Below are 16,222 nucleotides of genomic sequence, written 5' to 3'. Positions count from 1 at the left end.
CCACATGCTCTCAACATTAGGAGGGTGCTTTGGGGTGCCCCCCAAAAGCACCTTGTCCACATGTTGATGGGGACAAGGGCCTCATCCCCACAACCCTTTCCTGGTGGTTGTGGAGGTCTGCGGGCGGGGGGCTTATCGGAATATGGAAGCCCCCTTAAACAAGGGGACCCCCAGATCCCAGCCCCCTGTGTGAAATGGTAATGGAGTACAAAAGTACCCCTACCATTTCACAAAAAAAGTGTCAAAAATGACAAGAGACAGTTTTTGACAATTCCTTTATTTAGTCTTCTTCTTTCCATCTTCTTCGGGTCTTCTTCCTTCGGTTTCTTCCTCCATCTTCTTCTTCCTCTGATCCTCTGCTTCTTGCTCCAGTGTTCTCATCCGGCATCTTCCTCCACGTCGTATTCTTCCTCGCTTCATTCTTGGGCTGCTCCGCATCCATGGGAGGCTCCCGCTGTGTGACACTTCACTTCAGAAGAGAAGAGTCACACAGAGTCACACAGTGGGAGCCTCCCATGTATATGAATTGTCATTTTTGACACTTTTTTGTGAAATGGTAGGGGTACTTTTGTACCCCATTACCATTTCACATGGGGTGCAGGATCTGGAGGTCCCCTTGTTAAAGGCCCCCACCCGCAGACCCTCGCAATTTTTTTTTTTTTGGCATGGGGTTCCCCTTAAACTCCATACCAGATCTAAGGGCCTGGTATGGATTTTGAGGGGGATCCCCACGCCATTTTTTAATAAAATTTTGGCACGGGGGTCCCCTTAATATTCATACCAGACCTAAGGGCCTGGTATGCTTTTGGAGGGGAACCCATGCCGTTTTTTTATTTAAATTTTGGCGTGGAGTTCCCCCTCGAGAGCTGATTATTCTGTGATTGGCCACAGCCAAAGTTGCCTGGCCAGGGGGCGACTTCAAGTCATGTTGTAAGTCACCCTAAGTCATGCTGAAGTCACCCCAAGTTGAGCTGTGATTCATACTAAAGTTGTGTCCAAGTTGCCTCCCAAAGTCACGCTGGAAATCGTGTTGCCCTTTTGTGAATGGACTCTTAATGATGCACCATCCACTATTATCAATGGCATATTATTATTGCTGTGCATGTGCCAATTAAATTAAGGTATGAACTGGCGCAGCGCATTTATCTTTGTAAATGACCCCCAATATCTTTTACCTTTTGCTATTATAAATATCCCAATTTTATTTTTCAATTTTTTCCTCAGTTTAGGCTGATATGTATTCTTCTACATATTTTTGGTAAAAAAAAATCACAATAAATGTATATTGAGTGGTTTGCGTAAAAGTCATATCGTCAAAATAGGGGATACAGTACATTTATGGTATTTTTATTATTATTATTTTTTTACTAGTAATGTTGGTGATCTGCGATTTTTATGGGGACTGCGATATTGTGGCGGGCAAATTGGACACTTTTGACACATTTTTGGGTTCATTGACAATTATACAGTGACCAGTGCTATAAAAATTCACTGATTACTGTATAAATGCCACTGGCAGGGAAGGGGTTAACACTAGGGGGCGATCAACGGGTTTACTGTGTTCCCTAGGTGTGTTCTAACTGCGGGGAGAGGGGACTGACTAGGGGAGAAGAGAGATTGGTGTTTCCTACTTAGTATGAACACACATCTGTCTCATCTCCCTTGACGGAATTGGGATTTGTGTGTTTACACACAAACAGATCCCGGTTTGCGCTCTGTCACGAGTGATTGCGGCTCATTTCGGCTCCGGGCATGTGCTGTGGATGCGCGTGCCTTCTTCAGTCTCTTAAAGTGCCAATGTACAGCTAAGAAGGCTTGCTCAGGGGAGCCAACCTGCCGCAGTATAACTGCAGAGGCCGGTCGGGAACCGGTTAACGGGTTATTTCTCTCACAAATCATATGCATACTTGCAACTACACCTCAAAACACATTCTGATACTACTCCTGAGTATGGTGATACCCAGGGCCATCTTAATAACATCATGGACCCCTGGGCAAAGGTAGGTAGGGCCCCTACCAGGGAGAAGATGACCTGTGGTGCGCTATGCAGTGGGTGTGGCTAAATAATGCTACATTTTGGGCATCACTTTTTAGTCTGATTAAAAACAACAAATACAGAAAACAAGGGAATTATCCCAAATTAAATTCACCCCTATATACACTGTCCCGCCCTCTGTACACACTGCCCCCTCCCCCCCACCTCCCATATACACTGCCCCCATTATACACTGACTTTTTTTCCCTGTACACACAGGAGGTTAGGAGGGTAGAGAATAGCGTGTAGTAATGTATAGAGTCAAGTTTGGGTAGTATAGGGCGATATAGTGGCAGGTTAGGGTAGTATGGGGCAGTGTAGTGGAAGGTTTGGGTAGTATAGGGCACTACAGTGGTAGGTTTGGATAGTATAGGGCAGTTCTGAGATAGGTTTGGATAGTATAGGGCAGTACAATTGTAGGTTTGGATAGTACAGGGCGGTATAGTGGTAGGTCTCAATAGTATAGGACGGTATAGTGGTACAGTAGATCTGGATAGTATAGGGTACATAGTGGTAGGTCTGGATAGTATAGGGAGGTATAGTGGTAGGTCTGGGTAGTATAGGGAGGTATAGTGGTAGGTGGAGAGTAAAGGGTGAAATATTGGAAGGTTAGTGCAGTATGCAGTGACGTGCTCAGTCACAGCATTGCTGGATGCAAAGACTCCCAGGCTGCTGTGGTCTCTCCTCCTCAGATTGAGTGAATGAGTCTTTGGGAGGAGTGAAGGAGGCAGCCCCACCCTGGCCCCATCCACAAACTCTGGCTGCCTCTGGAGATGTTGAAGATCTCCAAGGAACAGCCTAATTTGATTAAATGAGAGTGGGGTTTTACAGACTGCCTCCCCTAACACCGCTGATGCTCCTGATGACCTGATCGACTTAACAAAGTAGTACATGTTACAAACTAATCCGCAAGGAGACAAGGGAAGTGCAAGGGGCCCACCAGGCAGCTCGAGCCTCTGGGCAGTGCCCAGGTGTGCCCGCTCATTAAGACGACCCTGGGGATATCACATGTGTGAGACTTTTTACACAGCCTGTCCCAAAATGCAGGGAGCACCATCAGGTGTTTTAGGGACATACATTACACATTTAATTTCTTGACTACCAGGCCAACGGAAACGCCCAAAAATGACCCAATTTTTGAGTCTTTTGAACATGTCATTCCACCATTTTGGAAAATATGGAAAGAAAATAAAAGTGCATATTTTTTTTTTTTTTTAACACAAAGTTGTCCATTTATATGATATTTTTAACACATAGCAAGTACATAGCAAATATTACACCCCAAAATATGTTCTGCTACTACTCCGGAGTACAGCAATACCACATGTGTGAGACTTTTGCACAGCCTGACCACATACAGCGGTCCAACATGCAGGGAGCACCATTTGGTGTTCTAGGGACATGTGAAATCTAATTTGACTACCTAATACATTTTTTGAGGCACTATAGTGGCATGCATGTGAGATGGATGAGCACTGATGTGGCATGGATGAAAACTGATGTGGCATGGATGAGCACTGATGTGGCATGGATGAGAACTGATGTGGCATAGATGAGCACTGATGTGGCTCGGATGACAACTAATGTGGCACGGATAAGCAGTGATGTGGCACAGATGAGTACTAATGTGGCATGGATGAGCACTGATTAGGCATTGATGTGGCACAGATTATCACTGATGTGGCATGGATGAGCACTGATGTGGTATGGATGTGGCACGGATGAGTCATGATCGGGGGGAGGAGCTGTACAGGTATGTTGACAACTGATTGCTCCATCGGACGTAGCGATCACGTAGTAAATGGCCCCTGTTATCTGGTCTTTTACTGCGACTTAACTTTGCATCTTATACATAGAGAACTTTTGAGCCTTGCTCCCTGTACATAGCGAGCCTTGCACCCTGTACATAGCGATCCTTGCACTCTGGCTGCACATAGCGACCCTTGCACCCTGGCTGCACATAGCGATTCTTGCACCCTGGCTGTACATAGCGAGCCTTGCACCCTGTACATAGCGATCCTTGCACTCTGGCTGCACATAGCGACCCTTGCACCCTGGCTGCACATAGCGATTCTTGCACCCTGGCTGTACATAGTGATCCTTGCACCCTGTACATAGCGAACTTCTGAGCCCTGCACCCTGTACATATTGAGCTTCTGAGCCTTGCACCCTGTACATATTGAGCTTCTGAGCCTTGCACCCTGTACATATTGAGCTTCTGAGCCTTGCACCCTGTACATGTCGAGCTTCTGAGCCTTGCATCCTGTACATAGTGAACTTCTGGGCCTTGCACCCTGTACATAGCAAACTTCTGCATCCTGTTTGTATCACATTCCTGAATGATGCACTCTGTATGTAGTTTACTTCTGAACCCTGTGCATAATGCACCCATGATATTTAACAATGCCTTTGTAAGGCCCTCCTATTGTTAGTGCAATTTGGCTACAGCTACCCTTTAATGCGGTGTGCTTTCCCCCTGTGAGGGAGTTGTAGTGGGGTGTGGTTGAGCCTTGGTTGACACCATCAAGTGCACTGTGGCAGGGTAGACAGGAGAGAGCACTATGAGCTATCCTGCCAAGTGTCTACTGCTCTGTCTTGCTTCTGCTGTTACTCCACAGCAGCAGGATAGCGCACCGTGGTAAAGTAGGAAGTGAGAGCTGCAGCGGTGCAGTAAACCATGGTAATTCACCCCGCACCCGGAGGTGTTGCGTTTTTTATGCATTTTTGATCTTTTTTATTGGGGTCTGGCCCCGCGGGCGGCGTGATTGACGATGGATCTACATCGGGGGACATTGTTTTTTTCAGTTTTAATAAAGGAATTGTCAAAAACTGTGTGTGTTTTAGTTTTTTTGTTTTTTGGTGAATGAGTAAAGGTACAATGTATTCCATACTCATTCACATAAGGGGGGGGGCGGGATCTGGGAGCCCCCTCATTAAAGGGAGCTTCCAGATTCCGATGAGCCCCACACCTGCAGACCCCTACAACTATCACCCAGGGTTGTGGGGAAGAGGCCCTTGTCCCCATCAACATGAATACAAGGTGCTTTGGGGTGGGAGGGCAGAGCACCCCCCCCATGTTGAGGGTATGTGGCCTGGTATGGTTCAGGAAGGAGACGCTCATCCCTCAATTTCCTGACCTGCCGGGCTGCATGTTCGGATAAGAGTCAGGTATGGATTCTTATATTTTGGCATGGGGCTCTCCTCCAAATCCATACCAGACTTAAAGGGCCTGGTATGGATTGGGGGGGACGCTGTTTTTTCCCTGATTTTTTTTTTTTGCCAGCAACAGCTGATGACTCATTGATAAGGATGCATCGGCTGGCTTCACAGCCTGCTCCTTAGTAACCAGCTATACAGAATGTGTTTTGTAACCCCATGCCGACCAGCACACAACGATATAAGTCGGCACAATGGCATGGCTGGGCAAATGGGCATTCAGGTACATCCCCTTTAAATGGGCGCGTGCCGGCTGTGTAATCCAAGAGTGTGCCTGCGGGTCCTGCGGATTCGATGTCTGCTGGGGGCCCCGCAATCATGTCACGGGGAGATACCTATACAAGGCATTTCCCTGTTCTGCCTAGCAACATGACAAAGATCTACTGCTCCCTGTCATTGGGAGCAGTGATCTCTGTCATGTCCTAGTGAGACAATCCCCCCTACAGTTAGAATCACTCCCTAGGACACATGTCATAAATCTATCCCCTATTTTGTAGACACTATAACTTTTGCGCAAACCAATCCATTTTTTTTACCAAAAATATGTAGAAGAATACATATCGGCCAAAACTGAGAAAGAAGTGTTTTTTTTATATATTTTTTGGAGATATTTATTATAACAAAAAGTAAAAAATATTGCTTTTTTTTTCAAAATTTTTGCTTTTTTTTTGTCAGGTTTACATGCGATTATTGCTAGTGGCAGTTATAGCCGCTATCAATAATCACTGTATTTTCCCAGCAGGGACAGCTTCCTCCGTTCCTACTACCAGCAGAACACAATGGCGCTGTGTTGATGGGGGAATCAAGAAATCTACTTTTCTGCAACCCATGGTTGCAGGAAAGAAAATCTCTGACTATGGCCGGAATAAGTAAATCTACTTTCCAATGCCCCCTAGTCCTAAACGAGCAATTAACCCTTGCAGTGCAGGCTTAGCCACACCGAGAGGAAGAATTTGCAAGTTTTATGGACTTGGGCTTTGAAACACACCTAAGGAGTGGTTTCACCTGTAAAAGGCTATGTATTTTTCCATACATTCTTGGGATAAACACAGCCCTATCACACAGCAGCAGCCGGGTTTGCGGCCTGATTTTTCTGTGCTGAATTTAAGCAGTACAACAAGCTCACCTCCATGTCGCCCTTTGTGAATTGATGTTAAAGGAACAGCAGAGCAGGGATGACCCATCCCACTGTTCACTCCCCTGTCACTCCTCCTATCTATATGTTCCTTGTCAGCATTTGTGCAGGGCAGCACAACTAATTGGCTCCTAGCACTGGCCCTCCCTCTCCCAGTTGAAGTGATGCTTTACTGGGGAACATAGGAGGCTGAGATTAGTTGAAATAAAGTCCTGTAATAAAAAATAAAAATAAAAACTGCTTAGCGCTAAAGATTTTTGGGTAGAAGAGACATGCCAAATATTCTTCCAGAAACATTTGCCTTACCTGCTAGCAGTTTAAACTTTGTATATACACCGCAAGGTGTGTGCCTTATGTCAATATCTTGTGCATATTTTCACTTTATGGCAAGAGCCTACCCAGCGGACTTTAGTTTGGCTTTGAAACAGAATCAGGTACTTACACTAGCTGCACTTAAAGTGATTGTAAAGTCTATTTTTTTTTTAGCTGAGCAGAGATGGGGATCAGGTAAGTATTAGGGGGGCTAAGGGGGGCGTCTGCACACAGAAGGCTTTTTATCTCAAAGCATAGAATGCATTAAGATAAAAAAAAAAACCCTCCTAAATTTAAAACCCCTTTTATAACAAGAGAATCTTTTTTTTTGTAACACCTAGTGGTGTTTTTCAACTGTAACCCCTTCCCGACTTTAATTTGTAGATCAGAATTCTCAAGTACTCAAGTCTCCATGCTAAGAAAATTTTAATGTACACTACAATTTAGAATTGTAGGCATACACTTGTGCAAGCCCCTGGTTCTGAAACTAGGCTATCAATGAAAGCAACAGGTTTCATACTAAGGATCATGAGCCAATCACTGTGGTTCCAGATCATGTGATGTCTATGATCGTTTTTGTTAATGCTCTGTACGTTTTCAGAGCAAACTGCAAGCTTGCTATACCTACTGTTTTGTTTTCCTCTTTAATGTAGTACTCCATTTTCTTTACTGTAGAATGACTAGTCTGTTGCATTTTAATTTTGATATGGAGCAGCACACACCTTCCATTCATCTCACTATTTTCTAGGTGATAGATATCGTCACACCAGTTGACACACCTACATTATAAGGCCAAAGGAAAGTGGACACCCCTCCACATATTTTGAGTTCCGGTGTGTCCTGTGAAAGGTAATGCTACAGCATACAAACACATTTGAAACAATTGTGCACTTCCAATCTTGTGACAACCGTTTGGGAAAGGCTGTTTTTTGTTCCCGGCACAAGTGTGCCATTGCGCACAAAGCCAGGCTCTTAAAGAGGACGTAAACCCTGATGAGTTTACTTCCTCTTTGATTCCCTGCAAAGGTAAAGCATAATGGACTACTATGCATTGTCACTTACCTGACACAGGAGCCAGCGATGTCACGGCTGTCCCCTGTAGTCCGGAGCATCCATCTTCTGGGTGGGTCTCACTGCTCCGCCGTTGTCATTCAACAAAGCTGCGATGACGTCACTCCCGCGCATGCGCACGGGAGCCGCCACTCGCGGCATATCGCCGTTGACAGTGGCGCGCTCGGTGCCTGTGTTTTGTCAAATATCTCCTAAACCGTGTAGGTTTAGGAGATATTTCTTGGACCTACAGGTAAGCCTTAATCTAGGCTTACCTGTAGGTCAAAGTGGTTTGTAAGGATTTACAACCACTTTAAAGACATGGCTTGCTGAGTTTGGTGTGGAGCAGGGAACTCCCAAACTATGGCCCTCCAACTGTTGCTGAACTACACGTCCCATGGGGCATTGTAAAACTCTGACATTCACAGACATGACTAGGCATGATGGGAATTGTAGTTCCTGAACAACTAGAGGGCCATCGTTTTTGAGACCCCTGGTGTGGAGGAACTCAGGTGCCCTGCACAGAGATGTGCCTGAAACCTAAAAAAAAACTCGTCTGAGATTAACTGCATACCAGTGAGGTAGGTCCATCATTAGTACCTGATTACACAAATGCTCTTTTGTCTGAATAGGCACAAATTCCCACAGAAACCCAAAAATAGGCACACTTTGGATGTCCAACAAACTCATCTAGGTGTGATGGGCAGTTGGCCACAAACATTTCCATTTAATGTTCTAAAGGTTTTTAAAAATTGAGGTTAAACATGTTAGTGTTGACTTAGTTTTAAAGGTACAGGCCCCAATACTCATCTTGATCTTGGGTTCTCTTTCTAGTGAGTCACTTCCTTGGAAAAAGTATGAGGAACTGAAGTTGAGACTTTTAAAGCTGGCTTCATGTTTTCTTTTTTTTCCAGATCCATAACACACAAGGCACTGAAGCCTAGATCAGTCATTCCAAAAAAGAAAAAAAAATCCTCTCTTTTTACCTAAAATAACCTGTACAAACTAGGATGTTTTGTAGAGAATAAAACTCTACAGTAGGTGCCCTTCTTATTGTAAGCTTAACTTTGCTGTAAAATACATTTTCAGCTTAAACAATTGATGGTGTGACACATGGGAAATGTGTCCTTGTGTAAATTGCAAGACTTTGTCAATCAATCACTGTTTTATTTTTCTGCGTAGTGAATGCCAAAGTAGAAGTATTTGTCATTTTTGCAGTGATATTTCTATGACGATTTGATTAAACATATGTTTTTTCTTTTCTTTTCTGTATCTTTTTAAAGTTAAAGGCAATTTAGCCTTTCTTGCTTATTGCTTTGTGTTCTTTTGGTATACTGCACTCTCCCTAATGGACTCATCAAGCTGGCAAGATGTTGCCTTTATAATCGTGATGCTTAGGGGATTGAGAATTTCATGCTGCTTGGGCTCTTGAAATGGTAAAAGTTACTTAAGATAAATTTGCTACCACCAGGAGAGCTAATCATAAAGCTATTCCAGGTACCCTTTCACACCTCTCTGGTGTGTCAAAAGTAGACAATGTTTATATATTTTACTCCATACTTTTGTATAAGTTTCTGTTCATAAAATAATTGAAAGTTGACATTGTTTTTAAAGCAGTGAATATCAGATTTAAAATACATTTTTTATACCTACCATCCATATATACAGTATGTGTCTGTGTGTGTAGGCAGACACATCTAAACAATTCTAATGTGTATTTTATGGTACAAATGAATACTTCAACTATATATGTAATTAAGTCTTCTAAGCATAGATGCTTTTATATGTATTTAGGATACCATAATAGTGGAATAGTAGCTTCACAATTAAAGGAAAGGTGTCATGGAATCTGCCATTGGTCATCCCTGCTGCTAAAAATGCTAGTTGTTTGGCCAGGTTGATAACAAATTTTCCAACCTTATTAAATGGGAAAGGGGGGCACATCATAGAACAAGATATAAGGGCAAAGAACATATCTCTGCCATGCCTCCAGTAACAAGGACCATGAAGAATATTGCAAAAAAAAAAAAAATATCTTATCCCAAATTCTCCTTCATTGTGGATTTTCAAAATAATCAATAGGACGATTTGTTATTTTCTCACTGAATCACACTACTTTTAAAAACGCACTGCAACTGGATCTCATACTACTGTGGTATCATGCGATCTGATGCAGGCAAGCATGCTGCATTGGCGATCTGCATTTGGGATGTTGGTAATCTATTGACACCAGCAGCAGATTACACACGGCGTGCAACTGGAACGCGGTGAAGTAAGAGCACATGGAACGCAGGTTTTGCACACTGAGTTCTGGTGTGAACAGGCACTTATTGGGAACAGCTTTTCTGTTCTGGAAGCACACTCACTATGTGCTCCCAGCACAGTGAACAAGCTGTGAAGGTCTGTCCCCGGTCATTCTTTACAATCAGGATCTTCCAGTCATATGAAGTGACCTAACTCTGTGATTTAACTAATATAGAGAAAAATCGAGTCACTTGGCTGGTTGTGCTGTGTGGTAGGACTGGGTAAATTCCAGAAGTGAATAGACGGAAATACAAATGCTTTGGCAGGAAACACCATCCCCATATATATGTTTCAACGGTGTATTTATTTGTTAGCTGGCAGTTAACCACTTGCCTACAGGACACTTTCACCCCCTTCTTGCACGGTCATGCAACACTGTACCCATATGAATTTTTTTATTATTCTTTTCCCACAAATAGAAATTTCTTTTGGTGGTATTTAATCACCACTGGGTTTTATATTTTTTGCTAAAAAAAAGAAAGAAAAAAAACCGAAAATGATGAAACATTTTTTTTTTCTTTGTTTATTTTTCTCCTTAACTGATGTGCGCTGATGAGGCTGCACTGATGGGCACTGATAGGCTGCACTGATGGGCAGTGATGAGGCAGCACTGAAGGGCACTGATGGGGTGGCACTAATGAGGAGACACTAATATACAACAGTGATGAGCACTGATAGATGGAATTAATGAGGACTGATAGGCAGGTCTAATGGGCACTGATAGGCATTGATAGGTGGCCCAGATAGGTAGCGCGGATGGGCACTGAAAGGCAGCACTGATTAGTATCACTGATGGGCACAGTATGGTGTCACTGATGGGTACATATTGGCATTACTGATGGGGCTGCATTGCCTCTCGTTTACATGTGATTAGCTGTGACTGGACACAGCTGATCATATGGGGAAAAAGCTGCGGCCATGGCTCTTTACAAGATTGGGAGCGCACCACGTCCCAGGGACGTGATCCTGGTGAGACAGGGCGACCTCATATGAACAGGGAACCCAGAATGGCCCAGAACAAGAGAGCATCCTTCCTGCTGTCATTTGCCTATACAGCAGACGGGAGGCTGTTAAAGATGTACATGCAAGGCACAGCACTGGTTTGCTTTGAGCTAGCAATTTACCCAAATTATTACTTTTGGATTCAGTTCAGCTTTAAAGCAAACCTGTCATGAGAGAATAAAGGGGGTGCTTTTACATACTTTCTTTTGAAAATGCTAGTTAGCTGTCTGTTAAGCCAAACCTCCCAACTTTCTGAGATGGGAACGAGATACATCTAATAGCATAAGTATGTAGGCATAGGTCACACCCCCTGTGACACTCCCTTAAAGGAAAATATACAAGAAAAAATATTAGTTAAACCCACAAATGTTTTTTTTTTACCACTACTATTCCTTTTTACTGGCCTTTGAAATTTACAAATGCAACAATTTAGAAATCAGATGAAAGGGTTAGCACTGTGAAACACTATTTGCAAGATGCATTTTATATATAACTATATTGATCAGACCAAAATGAGGGACAAATGAAGATGAAAGAGGTACAAAGGGACTTTGTTCCAAATTGAGGAGAGTCCCTCGAAATCAGGCACAGTAGGTAGCTATAGTTACACTGCTCAACTGGCTTCCAATACTTTGAGTTACAGAACAGGAATATGTATGCAAATCAGGAAGGTCAATTTAAACCAGAAGTTCTTATCTGCCTTTGTGTTCCTTGCTCAAAGTGTTGATACAAAAGGGTTAGCTTGTCAGCCAGACAGATAAAGATTTCAGAAACGGCATCCCAACGTTTGACAGAATTGTGGAGTCTGCATATTGTCACTGTGCTTGCTTTGGTTTTCTCCAGGTTCTCTGGATTCTGCTTACTCTCCAAAAGACATGCTGGTAATTGGCTCCCATCTAAACTGGCCTCAGTGTATGTGTGTATTTGAGATCGGTATATTAGACTGTAAGCTCTTTGAGGGTAGAGCATGATGTGAATGTATAGTATTTGAAGTTCTGCGAAAATGTCATTACTGTGTATACACACACACACACACATATACATATATGTAATAAATAACAAAAACAACTTTTTTTTGTGTTGATATCACAAAGGTATTCCAGGCCACTAAGGAAAGCTACTGTAAATGATACACCTTTCTCCGTGACATGTCTACGTTTTATAACCTAGGAATCTGGCTATTAAGAAAGCTGTAACAGTAGGTTCAGTTTATTTGATAAGAAAGGTAGATGAGGCAGAAACAAAGTGAAAACACACGAAAAGGGCAAGCATCTTAGAAATGAGCCAATACAAGAAGTAATCAATACTCTTCATGTATAAGTTTCTTGGAAATTCACAAGGCCAGTTTTACAGGGTGTCACTCAATAGTTTTTCCTAAGGCAAGAATTAAATAACTTTCAATTTAGCCACTATTGATTTTTGAGAGCTGTATATAGAAGAAGTCTAAGAATGGGTCTATAAATGTCCCTGGCCTGAGTATTCACAGACTGGAAGGCTCCCACCTTTCTAAGGCGACATTTCTTCACAAGCACTGCTGCTTTTGTAAATTTCCTCACTGAGTTGTTTTGGCATAATAAAACCAGTCATACATGGGTTCCAATTGTCTTTAAACAGAAGTACAGAAGTTTTTTGCATTTAACTAATAATATAGTGGATCTATGCTTATTTTTTCATTTTAATCACTTGGTGTGTGTGTTGGGCTTACCCACTCAGTAATTCTGAACGCCTATATATATAGTTCACTTTTTTTCTGTACGGTGCCATCGAAAATGAAAATATGAATTCACCATGACTTTGCGTCAATGCTGCTATTGTTCTATCCATGTATTTATTTTGCAACCACTAAGACTAGGGTTTTTAACCACTGGCAACAATGCCACTTGGGGATATGGAAACCAAATGATGGCGTATGGAACTCGATTTCTGAAAAGCAAAAAAAGAAATAAAACATGACTTTATTCTTGATTATTAGTATTGAACTTGAAATCAAAATATAGAAAATGAATTGATATGTCTGATGACCAGCAAGTAACACACTTGCACAGCTTGTCCCTCCTGTACAATGATGACTCATGAAAGAAGTTCTGTACTCATTCTGGTAAGTAATCCATGTGATAGCACAAAGCCAAACTGAGTCTTTGAATTTCAGAGCAAGCCATTAAGGTGCAGAAATCCACTACAATCATAAATCCCACTGTAGCGCTGCAAATACTCAGGTCTGTCTTTATTTGTGTTGACACATGGATTACTTATCAGTGCAAGTACAGGAGTCGGTTCATGAGGCACATATGTACGAGGAGTACACTGAAGGAGGGACACGTCATGCAGGATAGTCCAGCTCAGGAGCAGGCTTTGCTGACCAACAGGCTAGCATGGACTATATGATAGCTACATACACTCCATATTTATATAGTATGAGGAACCATAAACTATGGTGCATGGAACTTTTGTACAAAACATAATCTAACTAGAATGATAGCTACTTATGTGATGGGCTTATACTGAGAAATTCTATGAGACCACAAAGTGCGCTTTATTGAGATTCTACAAAATGGGGGTGGAGGGGGGGGGGGGGTGTATGCTTTTTTTTTTTGCATCCTATATATGTATGTTTATACTATTTATATGTTTTTTTAAGTTTGTTTTTAAGGTTTATGAATAAAGCCATTCTTTGTTTTATTTGAGAACCTGGCTAAGGTTTTGATACTTGCAGTAAATGTATGCAACATAGTGTTCTCTATTTAGAAGTAGCAGAGGATTTGGAAGTCAATTTGGTACATGTTTGTTTTTTATGCTAAGAGATACAACTACTAATTCCCTTTCTTGAATAGAGGTGATTCAAGGTTTTTCAGCAACTAAGCGAGTTTAATTTTCAAGCAAATATGATGAATGACATTTTGCTCATCGTTACATAAATAATATGTATTTACTTTATTTGCAGGAGGACCTAATAGATGGCCTTCAACTCATTGTGATTGCTGTTGTAAAAACACAAAGGGGGACAAAGAGGGTGAAAGTGGGACATCGTGCAATGAACTTTCTACATCCAGCTGTGATAGTCAATCTGAAGCCAGCTCTCCTCAAGAAACAGTCATCTGTGGTCCAGTAACTCGCCAGTCCAATATACAGACTCTAGACCGACCAGCCAAGAAAGGACCAGTGCAGATTATCCAGCAATCCGAAATCCGAAGGAAAAGTGACCTTTTAAGAACTTTAACGACTGGGTCGAGAGAATCCAACACATGTAAAAAAAAAGTTGTGAAAGAAAAGCTTTCTATTGAAGAAGAGCTGGAAAAATGTATTCAGGATTTCATGAAAATAAAAATACCAGAAAGGTTCCCTGAGAGGAAGTATTCATGGCAATCAGACCTTTTGCGAAAATACCACCTATAGAAAGGGCAAAAATATTATAAATCACTGGTATATGAAGCCTATTGTTTATTTGGTAGATTGCCATGTCCACGTAAACTACTGCCTATATACATAGTCCACTTTAACCCTGTTGCTGCTGGATGAACGTGATACAAAGTCCAATTCTGACCAATTCAAACCAGCAGCAAGGGCATTAAAGGCAAGTCTGCCTAAAACTAATCACTCAGTTTTGGCCTTACTCTGGTGGGTATGATCAGACACCAACTTGAAAGAACTCCGTCCAAGATCACACATCTGTCTGATCTGGCTTCATTCCAAACATCAGGAGTCTGATGACATAGCAAGGAGGAAGGCCAAGCCAAGATCTGTGGGCTGGAGCAGAGAAAACAACTTGAGAAGTTTACCCATTTTTTTGGGTGGTGTAACACACCATTGTCCGTGCAAGACTGACTGCTTAGTTTTGGGTGGCATTACCTTTTAACGTTGATAGTTACAGGGTACTATTTTATTTCTCTGTGGAAGCACAAAGTTTTCTTTTCTTTTCAAATTTGAACAAGATGGATACTGAAAAAAACACAAATAGCACAAACATAGTAGACATTGAACATTAACAGACAGATACTTTGGAGTTTTTATTTATTTATTTATGTCCTTTTTTATTTTTTTCCTTCGTTTTCCTCAGTTTTCAAAAAGTGTGTGTTCGTTAAGAAAGTTTCTGGAAGAGTGTCACTTCAAAAATGCATGTTTCCTTATGGGAGAATGGAGGTCACATGAGTAAAAGAAACAAAGAAAAAAAGTAAAGTAAAACTATATCATGAGGGTTTACATTTAGTGAATATATTACTGCATACATTATTGGTCTTGTTATATCCTTGTTACTCTGCACTTTCTTTCAAGTCAGACGGCTGCTTTGTGTGGTCATATAATCTGTGGCTGCTTCATTATCTCTATTTTTGTAGGACTCTGAGATGTGTGGATGGTGTTTACCACTAAGAAATCAAAGCCCTTCCCTTATTTTAGTCTACAAACATCTATCACCCATGTGGACTCCAAGTAGGGAAACATTCCCTGGTAAAATGGACACAGCAAATACTTTATGACTAATGTTTGCAAAGTACAGGGCTTTTGTGGTAACAACTAATGTGTAAATTCATTGATGTACAAGTGCATAATAAAGTCTTAAGTGCTCATTCACACAGTAAACATTGGCTTTGTTTCACATGATTACTGGATAGACCTAATTTACTAATGAATGATTAAAATGTATGTGAAGTAAAAAATGTTATTTTGGATAGATTCAAGACCTAAATCCCTCTCAGACTTTTGCTACTCTCTGGGAATATTCTCCATCTGTTTTTGCTCTGGGGACCATTTTCTGTTACAGAAAGTAACAGGATATCCAAAAAATGTATAGTTACAGGGACAGGTGGCGTACATATACCTCAGCAGGTTGGCACCCATGCGCAAAACTACATACAGGTACGTTGACTCCCTTAAGAGCATTAGAAGGTGCACGCGAGAAAAATATATTGGCCTAAACTGAATAAGAAATTAGTTTAAAACAAAAAACAAAAAAATTGGATATTTACTATAGCAAAAACTAAACAATATTGTTTTTTTCCAAAAATCTCACTTTTTTTTGTTTATAGCGCAAAAAATAAAAACCGTAGAGGTGATCAAATACCACCAAAAGAAAGCTATGTTTGTGGGAAAAAAAATAAAAAATTTGGTTTGGGTACAGCATTGCATGACCACACAATTACCAGTTAAAGCAGCGCAGTGCCAAATTGTAAAAA

At 41.6% G+C, this 16,222-nt stretch overlaps 1 protein-coding gene across 2 annotated transcripts in view; it reads left to right on the top strand.

Moving 5' to 3' along the window:
* The window catches only part of KCTD16 (potassium channel tetramerization domain containing 16), a 494,134-nt gene extending 478,505 nt beyond the window's left edge, over positions 1-15,629 (top strand). For both annotated transcript variants that reach the window (XM_077473066.1, XM_077473065.1), the window contains one exon: positions 13,996-15,629. In XM_077473066.1, coding sequence (XP_077329192.1) covers positions 13,996-14,447 — 452 coding nt within the window. In that variant the 3' untranslated portion in view covers positions 14,448-15,629. The remainder of the gene's footprint in view (positions 1-13,995) is intronic.
* Positions 15,630-16,222: the final 593 nt, after the last annotated feature.

Source organism: Lithobates pipiens, unplaced genomic scaffold, assembly GCF_037356315.1.
Source record: "Lithobates pipiens isolate NorthernLeopardFrog02 unplaced genomic scaffold, aLitPip1_a1.2 Scaffold_8, whole genome shotgun sequence".
Lineage (NCBI taxonomy): Eukaryota > Metazoa > Chordata > Amphibia > Anura > Ranidae > Lithobates > Lithobates pipiens.
Note: the sequence above shows the minus strand (reverse complement) of the source record. Positions and strands in the feature narration are given on the sequence as shown.